The 22525-nt window shown below is 40.9% G+C and overlaps 1 protein-coding gene across 4 annotated transcripts; it reads right to left on the reverse strand.

Moving 5' to 3' along the window:
- Positions 1-1441: 1441 nt before the first annotated feature.
- On the reverse strand, positions 1442-21803 carry GEMIN8 (gem nuclear organelle associated protein 8). 4 transcript variants are annotated; one of them, XM_074392268.1, is made up of 5 exons: positions 21662-21803; positions 18763-18938; positions 13886-13933; positions 12806-13262; positions 1442-2002 (listed from the first exon to the last, which is right to left on the reverse strand). In XM_074392268.1, the coding sequence occupies exons 2-5, from the start codon at positions 18784-18786 to the stop codon at positions 1746-1748; spliced, it is 786 nt and encodes a 261-aa protein (XP_074248369.1). In that variant the 5' UTR covers positions 18787-18938; positions 21662-21803; the 3' UTR covers positions 1442-1745. The 4 variants fall into 4 exon arrangements, with proteins under 4 accessions (XP_074248369.1, XP_074248370.1, XP_003920381.1 ...); XM_074392269.1 differs by lacking the exon at positions 21662-21803 and adding an exon at positions 18037-18124 and having other exon boundaries at positions 18836-21655; XM_003920332.4 differs by lacking the exon at positions 18763-18938.
- Positions 21804-22525: the final 722 nt, after the last annotated feature.

Here is a 22525-nt window from a genome sequence, read left to right on the forward strand (position 1 = left end):
CACAAAACCAGCAGGGGTGACACCACCACGGTGATTTTTTTTTTTTAGGGTAAGGTCTAAGAGTCCTTTGTGAAGAGAAACATTTCACTTTCAAATGCCTAAGCTCCTGCTGCAATTCTAGGCATTTGGTTTATACTTGCATGTTAGTCACAGTTATTAGTTAGGCATATGAATTTAAAATAAAAGGGAGAAATGCTGAAGATTTGAAATTTTAGTTATGTGTCACCTCAAGGGAAAGTTAATTATCATTTTTGTCTGCAACACCTACACACAAACTGCGACTCCACTAATAAAATGAGAGCTTGGAAAAATAAGCACCTAGGGCTGATGAAAAGAATGCATTTGTCTCAGGGCAGAGGCTGAATGTGAAGCCAACTGTTCTTAGAGAGAAACATGTCAATACTAAATCTTTTCACCAGTCTTTGATGGATGTGCTAATCTTCTCAGGTCAACATGGGCTCACCCTGGCAATGTACTGTAATAACTTATTTAAAAGGCAGCTGGCTTTTATAAATGACCTGCTCCATCAGCTTTTAGATTTCATTTTCAGAAATGTATTCCTTTATCAAATCAATATTTGCTGTATATAGTAAGAACTCAACTGTGCATTTTCTACAACAGATGAGAATGTAGAAGTGACCAGGTTTGGGAATTATTGTTCTTTGCTCTTAATTCTGTATGACATCTAAGCTCTATAGGGATAATGAGATAACAAGAATAAAAATGTCAGGCAGGTGATTTTCATTCCATGAAAGCTGCAGTTGGCAAACTACCATCAGTAGACCAAACCTGGCCTGCAGCCTTTTTTTTTTTATTTTTTTATTTTTTAAGAGATGGAGTCTTGCTCTGTTGCCAGGGTGGAGTGCAGTGGCGTGATCTTGGCTCACTGCAACCTCTGCCTCCCAGGTTCAAGTGATTCCCTGGCCTCAGCCTCCCAAGTGGCTGGAACTAGAGGCACATGCCACCATGCTCAGCCAATTTCTTGTATTTTAGTAGAGACAGGGTTTCACAATGTTGGCCAGGATGGTCTCAATCTCCTGACCTTGTGATCCTTGGCCTCCCAAAGTGCTGGGATTACAGGCGTGAGCCACCATGCCTGGCAACCTGTTTTTATAAATAAAGTTTTATTAGAACACAGACAAACCCATTTGTTTACTTACTGTCTACAGCTGTTTTCACGCTTCAAGGGCAGAGCTGAGTAGTCACAACACTGACCATGTGGTCTGCAATGCCAAAGACATTCACTCTCTGGTCCTTTACAGAATATGCATCCCTTTCCACTAGAGGAAGTGGTATTTATCTCACTACACACTTGGCTCATTTTTAGAGGGGGCTAACAGAGCTAGAGAAAGAGAGGACATCTGGTTTTTTAAAGGCATTTGTGTAGTTCAGACAGGTTAAAGACAAGAAAAGATAAAAAAGCAAAACACCAGGCAGTATCTCCAGGCAAGACCTTTAATGAATTGACCTGTTACCAACAACATAAAAAAAACCAGTATAATATATACAAAATTATTTTGTCAGGAGAAAATTTATCATGATTTATCATGTTGGCAACAGAAGGCATCCTGCCGACCTCCAAGTGGCTGGCATAGTTCATCTACCCCGTGACAGGCCCACTGGGGCTGTAGTGGACATGTCTGTACCTCAGCACAAAGTCCTCTTTCCCTGAGAAAACACAAGGAGAGATGAAGAGCGTGTACCCAAAAGGAACAGGGAGAGGCTGGGGACCTTGTGTCCCGAGCTCAGAACTTCAGGGGGATGACCGGCCAGTACTTGGGCTGCTTTCGGTCACAGTGCTTGTCAAAGCTCAGCTGCACCGCAGCCTCCATGGCCTGGATCTTGGCAGCGCTGTCCCCATACAAACGCTTCATCTCGGCCTGGCGCCGCTCACCTGGCCTCTCAGTTGGGGCCTCTACTGACCGGGGGATGTTGCAGTACAGGTCGTGGTCAGCGTTCACATAGCTCTCCAGGCGCTCCGCATCCAGCTGCTGCTGCCTCCCTGGGAACAAACATGAATGTGAACATGAACATAAACACACGTGCACGCACTGTAGAAGGAGCCTGGTGGGTGCTGCTGCTGCTGCTGGCCATGCCATCTGCAGCCCCCTAAGTTCCCTCAGCTTTCCCTTTCCAACTGCGGAAGCAGGCCCAGTTGTTCCAGCTGAGATGCTTACCAGATTCTGAGGCAAGACCTGCAGACTACTATCATCTAGTTAGTTCCAAAGCTCGTTGTTCACCTACCAAGGGGTTATTATACACTGAGAGAAATGGCAAAGAGTTGAGTGCCTGTAGTTCCACCTATCTGGGAGGCTGAGGTGGGAGGATGGCTTGAGCCTGGGAGGCAGCGATTGCAGTGAGCCAAGATCACACCACTGTACTCCAGCCTGGGTGACAAAGCCAGATCCTGTCTCAAAAAAAAAAAAAAAAAAAGAAAGAAAAAGAAAAAGAAAAGAAAAGAAAAAAAGAAACGGCAAAGAGCCGCAAGGAAACTTGTCACTCCAAACTACCAAACCTCTGCGACGAGCCCTGAAAACAAATGAGAGAAATGAAACCACCTGGGGTTCTCTCTTTTCATCTGCATGGCCGGCCCGCCCACCACCTGCCCAGCTCAGAATGGCTGACTGAGCTTGCTTGGTTTCAAGCACTGCTCCAGGCCAGCATGAAAATGAAAAGCTTCCTGGAAAGTCTAGTGTTGTAAGCAGTGCTTACCACCACAAATGAGGTGGTGTAGGGGGAAAAAACACTCTTTTGGAAGAGGTGTTGATTTTAGGTAACCTGGAAAAGAAAAAGTGCTAGCAACCACAGTATGCAATGATGATCAATGATTGATGATCCTTCCACAGATTCAAAACACAAATCATACCAAGCAAGGAAAGGTTACATGAGTCAACGCTTGCTGAAGATAAAGGGCAAAGGAAGGGCAATTCTACAAATGGAATTAAGGCCTCTGACTTCTAATCTTCCTGCTTTATAAAAAAAATCTGCCATAGTGGGCTGGTTTTCTCACTACGTATGGGATTTGATTTTTCACTTCACAGGTTGGCCTATGTTAAACTGCAAGTGGTATCATTACATACGTCTTTATTTTTTTGAGATGGAGTCTCGCTGTGTTACCCAGGCTGGAGTGCAGTAGTGCAATCTGGGCTCACAGCAACCTCCACCTCCCGGGTAAAAACGATTCTTCTGCCTCAGCCTCCTGAATAGTTAGGACTATAGGCGCGCACCACCATACACAGCTAATTTTTGTATTTTTAGTAGACATAGGGTTTCACCATATTGGGCAGAATGGTCTCAAACTCCTGACCTCATGATCTGCCCGCTTTGGCCTCCCAAAGTGCTAGGATTATAGGTGTGAGCCACCGTGCCCGGCCTGCATACTTTTAATTCTACTAATTTAAATGGATTCTTGTAAAGCTAGAAATATTTATTCAATATACTCTACCCTCTGTCTTTTACTATGGCAAGTCCCAATACCATAATTTTTATTCTTATATAAACCGCAACATAAAAATATCAGCAAGACAATGCTGCAAAGGTAAAATTTAGCCAATTTCCATAGCTCCTGTAAGCGACTCTGTCAAGAGAGAAATTGATAGCAGAAAACACCTATCTATGGCTACTATGGCTACCAAGAGAAACGACACAAGATAAGAAGTGAAGATGCTTGTAGGGAAATAAAACAAGGAAATAAATCACTCTTCCATTGTTGGTCCTCCCTGCACTAATACCTGGAACAGAACATCATAGTGAACTAATCAAGTGTGAACGGAAAGATATTTATAAGGCCATGCATAGTTGCTTGCATAAATCCTGCACTTTATAAGCATCACCATGGCATTGGAGGGAAGGAGTTTTATAAGCTTGGAAACATTATTAAAAATGTATATGGCCGTTGCTGTCTTGGAACATTTGCAGTTTATTTTTACCTAAGGACATAATATATGAATAAGCCCAATGACTATCAAACACAGTAAAAGCTGCGCAACTGTTACCCCACCCATGGAAATAATGTATGATTGACTCACTAGGTAATGCAGAACAAAACCAAAATATCGGCCTAATATGCAAATGAATGGAGGCCAGCAAGCATTTGTTTCTAATTTTTGGTCTTTCTGCCAAGTTTGAAACATCAGCATGTAAGTTGTTCAGTTCTCACAGGTGTTTAAATTCTATGCCCCCCTAAACTGAGTTGTGCTGGAGTGGCGTGGGAGTGGATGAACCAAACACCAGAGAAAGCACTCGACAACTGCCATGACAGCCTCTTATTTCCACAAGAACTCTGTGTGTTCCTGGGACTCAGGTCAGGGTGAAAGCCCCACTGGGGGCTAGCCTCTCCCCGAGGGCATCTCTGTGTTTCTCCTGCCTCTGTCCAGGGATGATTGAACCTGACTTTGAAGGAAAGCTTAGCTTCGTGCTTTTAGAAGGAAGAGCGAGGGTGACCTAGGACACTGGGTTTTGATATGGGCAGTACAGACTGGTGAGATATATTCAGTCTCTAAGTACATATGGGCCTTTCCCACTTGCCTCTTCCTACGAACCTTGAGCAGGCAGTGGGTGGGCTGACGACACTGCCCAGGCTTTCCAGTAAAGGTAGAATTTGGCTGAAGAATCTCATTCAATGGGTACTTTTCTGAAGGCTTGGCATTTTCACATTAGCACAACACAGTCCCTCTGCCATCCATGAGCAGTCTTGTACCCATTACCAATCCTCTGGCTTTTTTTTTTAATCTGGAGGAGATGACCCCACATGTGTGGTTGCTGAGTGCCTCAGAGCCTCTGCATCCAGAGGGCAGAGCTCACAGTCAGAGTTCCCAGACCACTGTCACATTACTCTAAATGTGTTCCAAGACTATATAGTCAGCTTCACGGACAGATCTGGTGACACAACAGATGTTCAACTTCCTGCCTAAATCTGAGTGTTTGAGTATAGAAGTTTGAACAAACACTGGGATCTTAGCTATCCTAAGTGTTCTCTGCCGGTAGGATGTTGTGAGTTTAGTTTTTGTACTTTCGCGTCTTTCTCTTTTCCTTAAAATTTAAAATGTTGATAACAATTATATATAGAGAGATGTGTTCTCTTATTGTTGACATCTGTGAATGAAACACAATGTTAACACAAAGCAACCCCAGTTGAGTTAATGATGCTGGTGCAATTTTCCAAGTTTGTACTCAGTATGTGCCCATGGGTTGCCATCACATGACTTTAGTTCTTAATAAAGTTCATGTGGTGTAAGAATAAGAGAATAAAAGACACAGCCCTCTGCTTTTGATTCTTGATTTGTTTTCATTCCCATTCAGGCTTCCTCACGATTTTTTTTTGAGAAAGGATCTCGCTCTGTCACCCAAGCTGGAGTGCAGTGGTGCAATCTTGGCTCACTGCAACCTTCGCCTCCTGGGCTCAAGCGATCGTCCCACTTCACCTTCCTGAGTAGCTGGGACTACAGGTACATGCCACCATGGCCAGACAATTTTTGTATTTTGTTTTAGAGACAGGGTTTTGCCATATTGCCTAGGCTGGTCTTGAAATACTGGACTCAGGCGATCCACCTGCCTCGGCCTCCCGAAGTGCTGGAATTACAGGCATGAATCACCGTGCCTGGCTCCTCATGAAAATTTAAGACCTAACCCTTGTCCCCTCCTTGCTTCTCAAAAGATTTGGAGGTTTAATGGTTTCCTGCCTAGTGAACAGTGGCCCTAAAACACTGAACTAAAGGGCAAGAAGCCTGTCACCTGTTACCTACCCTGTTGGGGGGTCATTTATAGTGGAAGGGCACTGTCACCTTTACTCATGGCTGTACCCCCAGCCCTGGGAGGACACAATGCCTGACACAAAGCAGGTGCTCAGGAAATGACTGTCGAATGAATGCTCAAAGGCCATGCATGACTTTTTCTAAACAGCTCTTTTCCTTCCAGATGCTGTTAAAGAACAATGATGACAACCCGGGGATTGAGAAACAGATGCTCAAATCTCACAAGATGCTGGGCAGAACTCCCTTCCCAGTGGGTTCCTCAGAGCCTCCCAGGCAGTGGAGCTTGAGGGGAAGGGAAGAGGGGAAGGGCACCAATGAATTGGGGTCGGACCCTGTTCCCTTACATTCGAGTTGTTTTGCCTCTACTTAGTCACACAAGTTTTAAAAAAGTTCCAAGACTAGACTAAAAGTTGAAAACCAGTCAGTTTAAAACCAAATACCTGCAGACAGACTGTGCACTGATGGTCACAGCCAGCATGTGAAAGTACTTTAGCGTGTACTGACTTAGGGGACCAAGTAAACCTCAGAATGGAGTATCAGAGTTTAAAGGCACCCACTCATCTGTCGTCTATTTATTGCTTCCTTCCTTCCAATGAAAAAAAGAATTCTCAATCACTGGCAGTTTTTCTTGCTGTCAAAACAAGGTGAGGGCTCAGCCAGCCAGATGGAAAATCATCTGACCAAAGCAGAGCAGCACTGACATCACACTTCAGATACCACTGAACAGTTGCCTTGTCATGGAGGGTTTGGTCATTTTTATTGGAAACAGCTGTAGGACTCAATGCTAGCATGCACTTTTATAGGGCACTTCTGCAAGGTAATTTGTTTTAATATGAATCAGAAATATCTTTTTTTGATTCTATTCCAGCTTCAAAATAGGATTGTAGTGGGTTGAATAGTGTCACCCCAAATCCATGTCCACCTGGAACCACAGAATGTGACCTTATTTGGAAATAGGGCTTTGTAGATATAATTAAAGGATCAAGACAAGATCATACTGGATTAGGGTAGACCCTAACTTCAATGACAAAGTCCTTGTATAAGAGAAAAGGACACAGAGACACGGGGAAAGGCCACGTGAAGATGGAGGCAGAGAATTTTACACAGCAGAAAAACATTCATCCCAGATTATCCCACACGTAGAGCCCAAAGGCAGAACATGTTAGAGGACAAGGCACAGAGGCAGCGAGTGTCAAAGAATGTTCTTTTCCCTCATTTTCCTAGGACTAGTATGTCTTTCTGATTATATTTTCTGCTATGTTGCCAAAATTAATGATTGTAACACAACCGAGAGAAAGCACAAAGTTGATGTATGCCATAAATGTCTCATTTCTGGCTTGACAACCACCCAGAACACAGGTACATGCCAGCAGAACTGGAGCCATTTCAGACTGGTCTTCTCTGTTCATCGCACATCCCTCACCCCATGACAAATGTAATCCTGAAGTTAACGGACAATCACCATTTTTACTTTTATAGCAGAAGTGCATTTTCATTCTCCTTCCCACTTTTCTACAGCCACTAATACATATCATCTCACGGATTGGTTCTGTGCACCTGTGAACATCTGCACCAGATGAAATACACACACATTAGGATTGGGGTCAATCAATCACTGCGATTTCACCCTTCAACCTCACTGACTAAAGCAAAACAGCTCACTAAATACTGGGCCATAAACTTTGCCGAGTTCTCTAGGTTTGACTGACTGAAGGCTCACTATGAAAACTACAGTCTCAGCTTTCCCACTCAGATAGACACAGCGTAATGGAGCAGATGTCTCCCCTCAAATGTATGAAAACCACATCTGGGCCCTTTGGTAAGAACTGCACTCTCAGTGTCTAAGCCAGGAGTGGACTTATAGCCCTTTTTTCTCTCATTCCAAATTGGCCCTATCCCTCAAAGCCTAGTGTGTACCCCACTTCTTGATAGCTGCTCGGGGTGCTCCTCCTTTGACTGCCTGTGTCACTGGTTCTACCCCTCATGTGCATATGTGACCATGACCCACAGCATAGACACTCCTCTTCTGTGTGTCACTTTACATTTGATTTTGTCTCCTCTTCCCAATGAGGTTTAAGGTTTTAGAATATGCCCCTGTTTTGACCCAACACCCCCAAAACATAGGTGATAAATATCTGATTGGCTCAAACCCAAGAAAACAGTGGCGGTGTTTGTTTTGGAGGGCTTTACTCTCTTTTGAGGATGACTTCCACTCATTTTCCCTCTAAGTATTAGCAATATAACCTTGCAGTCTCAACTGATGGTCACTTATGACTACAAAACGGTATTTTTCTTAACCTAATAATAAACATTTTTTCCCAAGAAATAATTGAAAACACAGCTGACCTTTAAAACTTCATAACTGTATACTTTCTCATAAGTCATGTTCCACTGAAGCTTTAAGTAACGGAAATACCTTGTTAGGAAACGATGACAGACATAATCAAAAGCATACATGTTCCCACTATACAAAAGGAGTTCTTATCCTAGGCAAGCTTTTGGTGTTTTTTATCCTTGAAATATGTTAAAGTAGAGACTATCCGGAATCTGAGTAGCAATCACAAACAAGAACATACTGTCCAATCTGAAGGCCTTTATCCTAAGAAAATATTAAACAAGACTCAGACGATGATGAATTGCGTAAGTTTTATGTTCCTGTGGAAGCAAATGACACTGAAAAGTTAAATCTTTCAAATTTACTGACATTTCCCCATGCTAGTAATATTTTCTAAAATCCTGTGTTCTTCAAAGCATTCACGTTCAAAGTTGAAAATGTCTTTATTGAACAAGTAGTTTCTAGTGGTTCTGAGAGCAAAATGAAACGAAAAACATGAACCAATTATTCATACTACCCAGGTCCCTTATCACTTTATTAAAGCCTTTTCCAACTGTGTATGTAACTAACCCTCCTTGAAAATTTCCAGTGAAGGTAATGAATTGGAAAACGCCATGGGTACTCAGATTACTTACATATGAATTCCACCATTCATTACCACTTGAAGGAACACTTGTTCATCCTGTACCCACCAAAAGTGCTGCTGAAAAAAGTAATGCTACTGATCTGTTGCCCATTATTTTCTTACTGGTGCAAGATTGGGCCCTGGCAGCTTCTTCTAATAAAGACCAAGTCTTCAGATTCCAGTCTGACACCACAGTCTGTTGTCACCCTCACCAGACAATTCTCACATCTCCCTGGGACCAGCTAAAGCATTCAGGGAAGGCATAGGACACGGAAGCATGACAGAGATGCCAGGACAAGTAGTTTTGAATCATGCTATAACTACACATTTTAAACGTACAAAGAATCAAACGCTTGTTCAGTGCCATTATTGGTTAATATTGAAATGGGTTCATTTTCCCAGTCCATGTACTTCACTGTACTAAATTTTATCAAGCAAAGAATATTCTTGAAACAGACCTAAAAACTGTGTTGATGACTAAATTTAATAGACAACAAAATGTTCATTTTTTCATGTCTTTAATATTCTAAGTCAGCTGAAAAGTTTGAAAGGTGCCACCTAGAACAGAAATATGACCTTTCTGAAGTCAAAGAACATCTTATTAAAAATATGTAGAATCTTGGCTGGGTACAGTAGCTCATGCCTGTAATCTCAGCACTTTGGGAGGCCAAGACAGGTAGATAACCTGAGGTCAGGAGTTCAAGACCACCCTGACCAACATGGTAAAACCCCATCTCTACTAATAATACAAAAATTAGCCAGGTGTGGTGGCAGGCCCCTGTAATCCCAGCTACTGAGGAGGCTGAGGCAGAAGAATCGCTTGAACCTGGGAGGTGGAGGTTGCACTGAGCTGAGATGGCGCCACTGCACTCTAGCCTGGGCAACAGAGCGAGACTGTCTCCAAGAAAAATACACACACACACACACACACACACACACACACACACACACAGTCTCTCAATCAAGCACTAATCAAGGCAAATGGTATGAAAGCAAAACCAATTTATGGTTAAGAATCCATGTTAAAGGATGGATTACTAGCAACTAACTATAACAACTAACATTTACTGGGCATTGACTTGGTACCAAGCACCATTCTATAACCTTTCTTGTATTATCTCATGGATTCTTCATAATTACTATCTGTTAATTAGGATCCCATTTCACAGGCAAGGCGACTGAGGCACAGAATGGTGAAGGCAGGGGACTCACAGGAGAATGAGAACCTCTAGCCAGCGAGGGTAGAATGAGGCTGGACCCCTGTGATTCAAGCAGTTTCACCACAGCTGCCTCCATACACTGTTGCCAGCAATAATATGAACACTGGAAAATGAGGTTCAAGATGGAGGTTCTAAGAGTTTTCATAAAATTCCCTTTTCTGATGGTTTTCTATCTAGATCATGGTAAAAAAAAAAAAGTAACACAGTTTCTTCAGACAGATGACAAGAATTGTGAGTTTCCTTTATGTCCCAGTTACAGATTGCATTTGGGAACAAAGAAAATTCTCCCAGGGTGATTGTACTCCTTTCCTAGGGCTGCCATAACAAAGTACCATACACTTGGTGGTTTAAAACAACAGAAATGTATTGTCTCATGGCTCTGGAGGTCAGAAGTCTGTAATCGATGTGTCGGCAGGGCCATAAACCCTCTAAAGGTGCTAAGGAAGGATCTGTTCCAGGCCTCAGCTTCTGGACATCCCTTGGCTTGTGGCGACATAGTGCTAATCTTCACATGGTATTTTCCCTACAAGTGTGTCTGTCTCTGTGGCCAGGTTTTGCCCTTTTTATAAGGACCTGAGTCATATAGGAGTAGGACCCCCCTGCCCAATGATCTCACATAACTTCAATTAACTCTGGAAAGACCCTGTCTTCAAGTAAGGTCACATTCTGAGGAACTGGGGGTTAGGACTCCACTATATCTTTCTCGGGGAGATACAATTCAACCGAGATGATAAAAGTACAATTTGGAGCCTTAAAGTAAACTAGACAGATTTGGAAATAATATAAAATATAAGAGATGAATCTTATCAAGTTTGTAATGCATCCGAGGCCTAGCTCATTCTGTAAAATGTCCCACAGAATCACTGCAAGTGTAGCACTCTATGGACAGGATTTGCCAACCTCTGATTTAAGGCTTCTAATTCATACTGAAACACTTTATTTATTCATTCAAAACAATATTAAGTGTCAAGTATGATGTAGCAGGTAATTTTCATGACTTTGTTTACCTACCTAGAGTTCTACCTAGCAATGGCAAGAGGGAGGAACAGGGATGGTTGTTAACCATATGTGTAACTGAACTGTTCACATTTTTTTCCCTTTGATGCAAGGACACATTTCATTGTTTCATCTTTATTTTATTCATATCCACTTTTTGTAGGATAACTCAAGTTTATTTTAAATCAGCAGATAATTCAAAGTGGCCTTTTAGATGACTGGGATTTGCTTCCATCCTTAATTACAATTTCTGTCATAAAAGTATCAACTTCTAGCGGACAAAACATGTTACTCTACTTTCTGGTAAGGACAAGAATAATAAACCTTTATCTCTATCCCATTTTCTTTGTCAAAAGCTGTAACAAACAACATTCCAACCAAATGTGGACATGCTCCAATGCCTGCTCTCCCTCATTTGTTGTACGCTTTAGATTAGACTAACAGTTGTTTCATATCTATATTTTTAAAAAGGGTAAAATGTATTTCTGGAGATCAAGGAAAAGTATTCTACGTATAATAGAAAGTACTGTCTTAAAAATACTTGTTTGGATTTACTTCTTTCTTTTTCTCTTTCTTTTTTTTCTTTGAGACAGGGTCTCACTCTGTTGCCCAGGCTGGAGTGCAGTGCTGTGATCATGGCTCACTGCAGCCTCAAACTCCTGGGCTCAAGCTATCCTCCTGAGTTGCTGGGACTACGGGCATGTGCCACCACACCTGGCTGGATATACTTTCTAATATACATTAAAGAAGTACACAGTTTAATCACAAGAAAGGAAGTCAAAAAAACCTGAACAAGTAGTTTAGTGACGAATCACAGGCAAAGATATTAAAAGATGTGATATTTTATAAAAGCCCAGTGCTCAGTTCTTGGCATCCAGTGGGGATCAATAAAAGCTATTTCATCATTGGGAAAATGCTGACAATATGATAGGAATGAAACTCCCATTCCCAGGTTCCTATGCTTCTGTGTTACTGGAAAATTGTAGGTAAAATGTCATACAATTAGACCTCACTTAAAACAAAATTGAGAATGAATACTGGTTATAATAGGGAGAGAAGCATTTATATCTCAGATAGAGGTACTTAAAATAGAAATGGTCTGGTGAATTTTAATAGAAGAGCACAAAAGTAGTTCTAGTTCTTTCTAGTAAGGTGGTAAGAAATTTAAAAAAGACAAGTCCTGTTTTTGACTGAAGATATAAGACCTCTATAATTCTCTAACTCCATGGACAGAGCCTCCGTGCAGAACCAACAGGAAAGTTGTAAGTACTAGGCATTTTGTTATTCTGTTTAGATTTAAGATTCGGGACCTCTAGCACCAAGGACGTCTCCAAGATGTGTCCCAGAGAAAATGGCAAAAGTATTTTAGGAAACTAGCAGTCTCAGGGATAAATCCTGGTGTAGAGAAAGCAGCAGAGGAAGTAGAGTCAGGCCAACTTGGTTTGGATCCTAACAGCAAATTACTAGTTGTGTACCATGGAACAAGTCAGTTAACCTTTTTAAGGTTCACTTTCCTCATATATAAAATGAGTTTAATACTCTGAGGGACTGTTGTGTAGATTAGGGTGTGCATACACATAAGCATGCACACATACATGCTCCACTTGGTAGAGTGTCTGATGGTCAATCAATAGTAGAACTACTATTAGGATAAGCTTTGTTCTGGAACACAAAAAAGTCTTATACTGAAACAACTCAAGAAACTAACATAAGTGAGGTACAGCATCTCCATAGCTTTTCTAGGCTTAGGACTGGATTTGGAATATCACCTGTAGCCAAAGAAGAATTATAAAATAACTTTATATATGACGGAAGAAAAAAATGCAAAAGGCAGGGCAAGGAAAGGAAGCATGAAGAAACAAAGGTCTGAACTTACGTCGTTCTTCTCTGTGCCTCTCGGTCTCTGCAAAGTACTGGCGGAGCTCTTCGGTGATTTCCATATTGCTCAGGTCACATTCTATCTCTGCATCTGACTCAGTCTCTATCTCTTCCTCTTTGGACAAAGCTTGATCTTCTCTTGTGGGTGCCTGGATCCTACTGCTGTCATGTGGATTCTGCCCAGACCCTCTGAAATGTGAAGAACTGCAGGGGGAGTCCTGCCAGGCCACATGATCGTCATAGAAAGACTGAGGATATGTAGCTTGGATACTGTAAGAGCTTTGGGGAAGAAGCACAGGAGGGAAGTACCATGGAACACTGAAATAGGATTCCATGGCCTTCCTGTAGGCATTCTGGTGGCTGTGCATCCAAGCCATTGCTTGATGATAATGTTGCCAGTATCTTGCATATACCGGATGAGAATACCAAGGCCTGGTAGCTTTCAACGTTGATGCCTACAAAATGAAAGGAGGTGGCGGGTGGATACCAAAGTGTTTATCCTCAAAAGAAATCTTCAAATGTTTAATCTGCTACCCAACAGGTATTTACTTAGTATTTTCTGAATACCTATTCTACATGAGAAGGCTACTAAGCCCAAAATTGTGTGAGACAGGTCCAAGCCCACAATGGACACCAAGTGTATGCACACTTGCTAATTCCATGTACATGAGGAATCCGCAAGCCAATTAGTTTAATGGTATGGAGCATTATAATGTGGGGACGGAGACTAGTGATTGTTTCTAGATGAGATGCAGAGAGAGAGAAGACTGGATGTTTATCATCTTGGCCCTCTTTACCCACTGTAATTAAATGACTAGTGCCGAGTGGGCAATGGCCTGCTAAGACACAGTAGACTGACAAGCATGATAGACTTTAGTTCTTCCCTTTCTGCCCTCAAACTAACTTGCTGGCCTGGGCCACCCCTAAATGCCTGAGACAAGAGATGTCTAGGAATGCATCCAATAGTGCTTTTACTTTTGTATTTCTTATGTCTTCTCCATTGTGGAATGAGAATACCAAGACTTTAAAGACTAAAGTTTACCTTTTTTACTTATGAGCTAAAAAAGAAAAGTCTTACCTTCATTGCTGCCATCTCTGATTGTGAAAATCCAAATGGGTGCCGAAACTAGGAAAGAAGAATCACAGTGCAAATCTCTAATCAGTACAGCTGTGTAATATTTGTGGCTATTTTGTGGTTTGTAAGACAGCTCCTGAGGAGCTGGCTCTTCCCAGTACCATACCTGATTTCCTACAACCTATCTATAAGACCTTGGTTCCTGGGCTATGACTTTGCGGTCTGAAAAGGAGGGATCTCCTTAGGTATGATTAAGTGGGTCAAAAGATCCTGCAAGGTTCAATTACTTATTTCCCTATAGGAAGTAAAGTTTATGAAAATGACCATATAAATATTTAGTTGTTAGTGTATATATATATATGTGTGTGTGTATATATATACATATATATACACATATAATATACAACACATGAACTAAAAATTTAGTTACTACTTTATTTACTAATCCTTATCTCATGCTAATGCTCACTTAAATTAACCCTGGGTCTTCCTGAGGCTTGAGTGGAACACATCTTTCCAAATGACCAGAAACCTCTGCTGGGTCTTGCCTTAGGTTTGGGATGTGGAGAATAAGACATCTTTCCAGACTCAGTTGTGCCCTGGGCTTTCAGTCCCCCAAAAGGGCCTTGTTTTCATTTTGATTGCAATATGCATTTCTCAGCCAGCATGTGACATCACATTCTCCTTTCCTAACTACGCTGTGTATTCACAGACTCCATGGAATCTCTATAGAGGCACCATATAGATTGCCTTTGGCAAATGTTATTGCTCTGCTGAAATTTACTCCTTTTCTCACTACCCACCTGTTGTGATTTGCTGATTCAATGTATGAAATACCAAAAAATAAAGTCTAATCTGCAGCTGTACCTTTTTCAATGTATTTAAAATAGACTTCTACTTTTTTTTTCTATTCAGGGGTTCAGAGCTACACTGGAATGTACTTTTAAAAAGTTAAACAAAAATATCCAAAAATGCATGAGAATTTAAACTTCTGTGAGACAAAACCACTAACACAATGCAATGCTGAGCAAACAACTACTTAGGTTTTGAAACTTTGGAAATCAGATACTGAAGGAGTCCTATTTTTCCTTTTCACTTAACTATAGGGTAGAATGAAAATATTCTCCAACCCTTAAGAAACAAACTTTACTTGTTTTATAATCTCTATGAGATGTTTTGCTATGGTTATATAAAGAACTGAGATGCTAAATCAACCATTTCTATATTTTAAGATTTAGCTAAAAAAGAATCATTCACATTCTTTTAAAAGATAATGAACTTTCAAATAGGGTACTTCTAAGAGGGCTGATATGACCTTCTGTAAATTTATCTTAAACATAGCCCATAGTTCTTGCTCCTCGTCTTCAATACTATGCATACATGCAACAAATATAAATTGAAAAAGTTAACAAATGCAGTGCAAATTCAGTTCATGTTACTTTTAATCTACAATTTTAATGTTTTAAAGGTTTAAAACATGAGCAAGTAACTGAAAACCTAGCTCACTGCTATGTGCTTCACAGGCCACTGAAAAAATATAAAAGTTAATACTTAGGTGGCTTACCACTCGGAGAAGTAAAACATAAATGAAATTATGTAGAAATCAGTATGTACTTGACAGCAAAACTGTAAGGTACAGCCTTTAAGTGGCTAATTCACTAGAACCAGGTTTTATATTTCTGACTAAAATCTGAATAGTTTTCTGGGAGCCTGCAGAATATAATGTCATTAAAGTGAACTGCATGTATATCTTAATCAAATTTGTTTTACAGATTAACAAGCAGCAAATAAATTAAATTAGAAAAGTCTAGGAGACATGTGCACATGTTCTGGAAATTAAGTGTTTTGAATCCTGACTTTTTTCTATGCACCATAAGGCATTTAGAACCAGGTCAATGTAAATATCAATTATTCCAAATTGGTAAGTCTGATAGCCTTAAATATGGAATAAACACCATTGATATTGAACACTACTGTACACAAAATCTTGTTTTTGGTTATAATTGGGAAAATTAAGTGTGGCAATAAAGGTCGTAGCACCAGTATTCTGAAAATCGACCAGATGGCTAAGAGAGGCTCCGTTTTGCAAAGCTGGATGTTTAGGCCTGTGGGATAAAGTAGACTACCATTTAAGGAGTTCAGGGGTAATTGATGATGTTCTCTAGGCTGCTCAAACGTCAATGGCTGTGATTAAGAGGGAGGGGCCAGGCGCAGTGGCTCACGACTATAATCCCAGCACTTTGGGAAGCCAAGGTGGGTGGATCACCCAAGGTTGGGAGTTCAAGACCAGCCTGGCCAACATGGTGAAACCCCATCTCTAGTAAAAATACAAAAATTAGCTGGGTATCATGGTGCACATCTGTAATTCCAGCTACTCAGGAGACTAAGACACAAGAATTGCTTGAACCCGGGAAGTAGAGGTTGCAGTGAGCTGCGATCGTGCCACTATACTCCAGCCTGAGTGACAGAGTGAGACTCAGGCTAAAAAAAAAAAAAGAAGAAGAGGGAGGGAATACTAATTTGAGGCGAGGTGACTTTGACCCAACAAATCATCTGGTAGAAGGGCTGCCATGTTAGAAGGCCTCAGAGATAACCCAGGTACGTCCTGAGCGCTTATGCAAGAAAGAAGCTAGGAGAATGAGCTGAGATGACTGAAGAAAGCCAGTTTCAGCTTCCAAACCAGAGGCAGTTCAGAATAAGCCCAGAGTGCCCACTACCTACATTAATTAAATATATTAAATCATCAGCTAAGATGCTAGACGCTCAAGACCCAGGCCATTATGAAAGGATGAATTTATGTTAATGATGGAGTGCAAGCAATTCTGTAGGCAATTTTGCTTTGTTTTGATTATGCTTTCCTAACAGTTTTCACCACTGGGATCTTTATAATCAAACTTGCTGCTATCTTTGAGCAAGTTTAAAGTCCTGGGGCTGTATGTAGACTGCGCTCATCTCACTCTTGGCTTTATTATTTTCTCTCCCTAAATCCCAAAACCTACTTGTAATATCCTTTTTCATTTTAAGTATTTTTAAGAGTCCTAAAATCCTATATTCAAATTAACCAATTTGAATAATTGACTTGAAGAATTACACATTAGTCTCTCAAAAATCAAATAAGGCATAGGAAAACATGTCTAAAGCAGTAGCAACTTGCATAGAGTTTTATAATTACTTTTAGCTAGGTCTTTCCAGTATTATTATTTCATGCCAGCAATTTTTTTCAGTAAAGGACGAGATAAATATTTTAGGCTTATGGGCCACATACAGTCTTTGTCACATAGTCTTCATATTCTTTGATTAAAAAAAAACAAACACCAAACAACCTTTAAAAATGTAAAAACAATTCTTAGCTCCCTGGAAATACAAAAAACAGGCTGTGGGCTTTTTTTTTGCTCACCCCCGTTTTATGTTAACACAGTTTGAAGTCGTATATGCTCTCTCTGAATAAAGAGAACATCCTAATTCTTCCTTACTTTCTACTTGGGAATCAGTAGAGGAACTTCACACAAGTTTCATAATGATTAGCCTTGGAGAAAGACTAGCGGAGGCAAGAAAACTGACTATGAATGATTCTCACATGTTTCATAAATGATTAGGCTTGGAGAAAGACTAGTGAAGACAAGATAACTGACTATGACGAATAGCAATATTGTTGACTGGTTCTTAATATGTGGGACCAAAAAATACTTTCCATGACTAAATAAGGAAATTGGACCATTTCTTAAAGATTCATATAAACATTTAAAGATTTAACTAAAAACAACAATAAAAATTCTGCAAAACAGTATCAATCAGCAGGGCTTAGAAAGCAAACAGGACGGAGTTCTGAATCTCTATTCCCTGGAAGGAATATATATTCTTTCCTGCTAAGCAATCAATTAGTTAATATCAGTTAGCTCCCAAGGGAAGAAGAGGTCCTCTTCTAAAGATGGGTCCGATTAACTTTAAGCTGGTTATTTTCTCCATACATGGAGAACTTAAGGAGCTAATAAGAATGCCTGGGTTTCTGAAAAGCCAAAATTTAAATAATTATAGACATTTTAGCAACACCTTCAGAGACTACTACCTCTCCAAGAAAAGAGAGCTGATGGTTGCTGCAGATGTAGATACCCTTTGGTCTTTAATGGTCTTTAATTTGATCTCCCATTCCTCACCTCCCTGGGAATGTCTCCCACTCTTTCATGGCACAAGCCTTCAGCCTATGGACTGAACAGTAACTTTTCTCCTAATGGGCTGATGGGGCTGAAAGAAAAGAGATTGGCAATGTCAGGGAATGCCGGGACCTGCAGCTCTACAAACCCAGCAGCCCTCTCCAGTGAGCACAATGGCATAATGGCCACCACCCAGCTGAGCCCAGGCGAGTACAGAGAACATTCATTGTCTGTCCTCAACCGCCAAAGAAGGAAGGAAAAAAACAGGGTTGAGGTCATTCACTAAACATTAACAAGGCCTACAGGCAAGAAAGAAACTGAATCTTGAACGATATATTTTTCCATACAGACGCTCTAAAAAAATGGATTTACATTTCAGTACATCTGTTTACCCTGAAAGATATATTTTTAATGCATAAATATACATAAAGAACAATAGATTAAGAACTTTGTAGTTTTCAATAAATAAAATGTGACTATTTCCATCAAGTTCCAAAATATTCCACAAATCAGTGGCTTTGTTGACAGGGAGTGCCATCAAATATATTCTTCTAATTGCCTATTTATCTATTTATGTTCTTATAAATACAGAATATAGGACACATCGTAGCAACCAAAAAAGTAAAATAAAAACACAAATTCGCCTAAAAACTAGAATGTATACTTGAACTAGATTTTGTTATCTTCTGTTTCTATTAGAATTCTAAAAATACATGAAAATTCACTTACTTTGATCTTTGCACAGAAACACATTAAAAATCAATTAAATAAGTTACTCTGGCTAAAGCCCTGAAAGTCAAACCTTTCCTACAAAGCTCCAGTGATTTGGTTCTCCAAGCCAACCAGGTAATATAGAGGATCTTGTTAGGCCTTCAGTACACTGTTTCAAGGAGATCTGCTGGATACTGAAGCAAAATAAGCAAAAGTATGGTGAGAAATCTGAGTGAGATACATTGAGTCATATGTGGTTCTAAGGAATCTCTCTGTATATGCAATAACAACCCTACCACAGAAGATGTCTTCCAATAATACTACACAACAGTAAGAACTTCCTCACTAAGACAAAGAATATAACAGGGTTTTGTTGAGGACTGGGTTTCTTGCCCCACCTACTTGGGCAGCCCTGCCCCTATCCCTGGCTGGTTACTGAGGCTCGCAAGCTCATCTGGCTTGATGCCCTCATGGGCTCCCTCCTGTGTCTTTGCATGGTCCCTGCTTAGTGATTTGGATATCAAAGATGGCTCAAGTTCAAATGGCCTTCTTCCACCTGCAGGCATCCAAGCTCCATCTTGGACAGAACACAGGCCTATTCAAGTGTACGTGCCACTGTGTTCAGAAAGCTTGCACCTCCCTGTCTATAATAGCTACGGTTAAAACTGATGGGCAAGGGAGCCAAAAAACTGAGTTTTATTTTCTTTTCATTCCTTCAATCCCCAACCCCAATTTACCCTCTTCTGGATGTTGTAATAAGTACTGTCACAAAGAAGGCATAGCATGAGGAAGGAGTAAGACTGAAAGGATGCAGTTAACAATTCTTTTTTTTTTTTTCTCATACAAATGACATTCCACCCACAGAAGGGCATTGTTTAATTTGTCAGCAAGTGTGATGAATTTGTGAATGGATTTATTTGCAAGTTCTCTGAATCCCCATGTGACTAATATCAGAATAAAAAGTGAAGTATGAGGCCAGGAACAAAGTTACCCTCTGACTCAGGAACACAAAAGGCAATGGGATGACTGAGAATGACATAATGATAACACAGTTCAAAAGAAGAAACAGATAAGTTTGTTTCACAGCAAGCATGTCCTTCATAAGCAAAACCTAGTGTAACCATAAGGGAATAAAAGTTGAATAGGCAGGTACTACAAATTAAGAGCATATCAGAGAAAACCATGGCTGTTTAAAGTAGTTAAGATTGCTAGTACATTTCAGGCATCTTATTTCAAGTTTACTTTTTTCGATAAACATATTCATGCTAATTCCATGTTAGTCTCTCTTTTCTGAATTTATATACACTCACTATGCCTAATTCACTTGGGCACTTACTCAACTACCTATAGCCATGGATTCTCTACAATCTACTCCTTTTAAGTTTCCTATTTTTCTTCCAGCATAAAAATAATAGCTAATATTTCATGCTGTTAGATGCTGCTGAAATTGTTGTTGAGCTTGTCTGTTGTTTCCTAATAACGTTCTCTCCTCCTACATCTACTCCCCAAATGAGGCCTAGTAACTCAAACAATTGACTATAAAGCACCAAATCTTTTCAGAAAGCAAGTATTTAAATATATTATGTTTTCAAGGATCTTTTCAATTCATCTGATCTTTGATCAACTACATTCTTTTTCACTTGTCCACCTGTGGCTAAATTTCACCTTGTAGAGAAGTAGTTCAAAAAAGTTCTGTACCTAGTTTGCAAATTCTCCAACCTACACTCTAGCCTTAATTGTTCAAAACTTTCCCCCATCATTCTCATCATACCCTATCCTTTAAAAAAACCCAAAATGATTCATCGCCATCTGTAAAACAGTTTCAGAATGAACATTTCTCTCTGGAACTTTAGTTTGTATACTTCCCCAGCACAGCAATGAGCACACAGAGGGATATATACACCTGTGAACCTGCTTTCAGTTATGCTTATTCAAAGTTACTAACCAACAGTCTTTAAAAATATATGGTTTCTGTTCACACTGAAATCCCAAAGAGACTGTTATTCTGATAAATTATGCTAGCAAAAATAGTATTTTTAAAGGGTAGCTCTCATCCCACAATTCATGGGAGCTCTGAGCATAAATAATCCCAGAAGTGTTGTGTTATTAATCTTTAGTCTAGATTTTTCAAGTAATGTTGTTCTGATTTGAGATGAAAAACAGCTGAATACATAGCCTAGCCTGTGAAATGAGTTTAAAAACATCATTCCTGAAAAAAATAAAATTGTTCAGAACCAACTGATCCGTACTAAGGGAACATCAAGATTTCAGAGCTAAAATGTACTTAGTTGGCCACTGGTTCAACTACAGATCATTACTGATAAGTGGGCAGAGACACAAAGCCCATAAACCATAGGGGCCAGATTTCTCAAGATAACTCCCACCGAAAACTCTAACCTCCTGCAGAGGTTAAAGTACAGGAGAAAAGAAAGAAACCTCCAAGTTTTAAGTAGACAGGCCAATATTCTAGACATCCTCCAAGTATGTGGCTGTCCTGGGTGATCTTCTATTCAGATAATGGGCTGGAAGGGCAAAATCCGAATTCACCTACATATATTAACACAGTGATTCTCGGCACACCAGAATCACCTGGGAAGCTTTAAAAACTACCGATGCTAGGGCCCCGTTATTAGACATTCGGATTTAATTGGTCTGGGATGAGGGCCCGGGCATCAGTGATTCGGAAGCACGGCAGAGCTGAGAGCCTCTGGGAATGGTCCCCTCTCACAATTAACCTGCAATGATTTAGGAATCTCAAAGGCCTCTGGCCCCACTTTTAGTCACGGGATTAAGATAATTATGATAGCAACGTGACGTCCAAGACATCGGCTCTCTGCATAACAGAAGAAACCAGGCCCCGGGGCCTCTAGACTCCTCCCTCACTCCCCAAAGGAAACCCAGCCATCCCCGAAGTCACCTCATGGGCGCACAGCTTGCAGATCCTGGGCGGTGGCCGAGCAGGGGCCAAATTTTTCTTGGAGACAGAGGGGGAGCGGGGGACGGGAGGGGGGCGGCTGTTGCCGGGGCGACTGGCAGTGCGCTTCCGGTGAGGAACACGTGGTGCGGCGCGCCGGAAGTCCTCGCTGCGTCGCGGACGTCACCTTCGCACCGCGGGCGGTGCCGTGCTGGAGGCCGGAAGCTGCCTGCTAATTGGCTATCCCGAGTGGAGCGCCGGGGCGGCGGGCGTAGGATGGTGGGGCCGGCGGAGAAGGTGCTGCACTGCGACCGCGGCGGCCACCCGCGCCGGGAGTCGGGAGGTGCTGTCTGCCCCGGCAGGTGTGTTGGGATGAAAAGATGAGAATCGCTTCTGCACGGCCGAGATCTCCAGCCTTTAACTATTTGTCCTTTCCTCAGCTTTCTTCGTTTTCTTTCCCTTGTCTTTACTTAGCCTTCTCTTTCTTCCTTTTTATTTTCTTTCTTAACTAAAACAGTTACAGTTTATTTAATTTGTCCCCGGGAAAAACGCCCAGTCTTTGAAAATAGATTCACCCAGATCTCAATTTGAATGCGATTCCAGTGCTAGGTTTTTAACCCCCACAAGCCTCGTGTTTCTCATCTATAAGGTATGCATAGCCTAATGCACAGTACCTGATGCGTTACAGCAGACAGAACATTGGTACTTATTAAATATGTTTGTAATTATAACCATCACAGCAATACCTGCCCTGTTAGCATCACAAGTCATTTAAAATAACCAAGTATAAACAATTAGAAGTCTTACGCGACATATTTCTGAGACAATTAGGCAAAATGTGGCAAGAGCCCTAAAAGGGAGCATATT

Source organism: Saimiri boliviensis, chromosome X, assembly GCF_048565385.1.
Source record: "Saimiri boliviensis isolate mSaiBol1 chromosome X, mSaiBol1.pri, whole genome shotgun sequence".
Lineage (NCBI taxonomy): Eukaryota > Metazoa > Chordata > Mammalia > Primates > Cebidae > Saimiri > Saimiri boliviensis.

Excerpts from the sequence above, each read along its gene's own strand:
- GEMIN8 (XM_074392268.1), bottom strand. The coding sequence starts at position 18,786 with ATGTGTTTCTGTGCAAAGATCAAA. Across the intron at positions 13,934-18,762 it reads GTTTCTGTGCAAAGATCAAA|TTTCGGCACCCATTTGGATT; the intron begins GTAAGTGAATTT and ends CTTCTTTCCTAG. Across the intron at positions 13,263-13,885 it reads CAGAGATGGCAGCAATGAAG|GCATCAACGTTGAAAGCTAC; the intron begins GTAAGACTTTTC and ends TTCATTTTGTAG.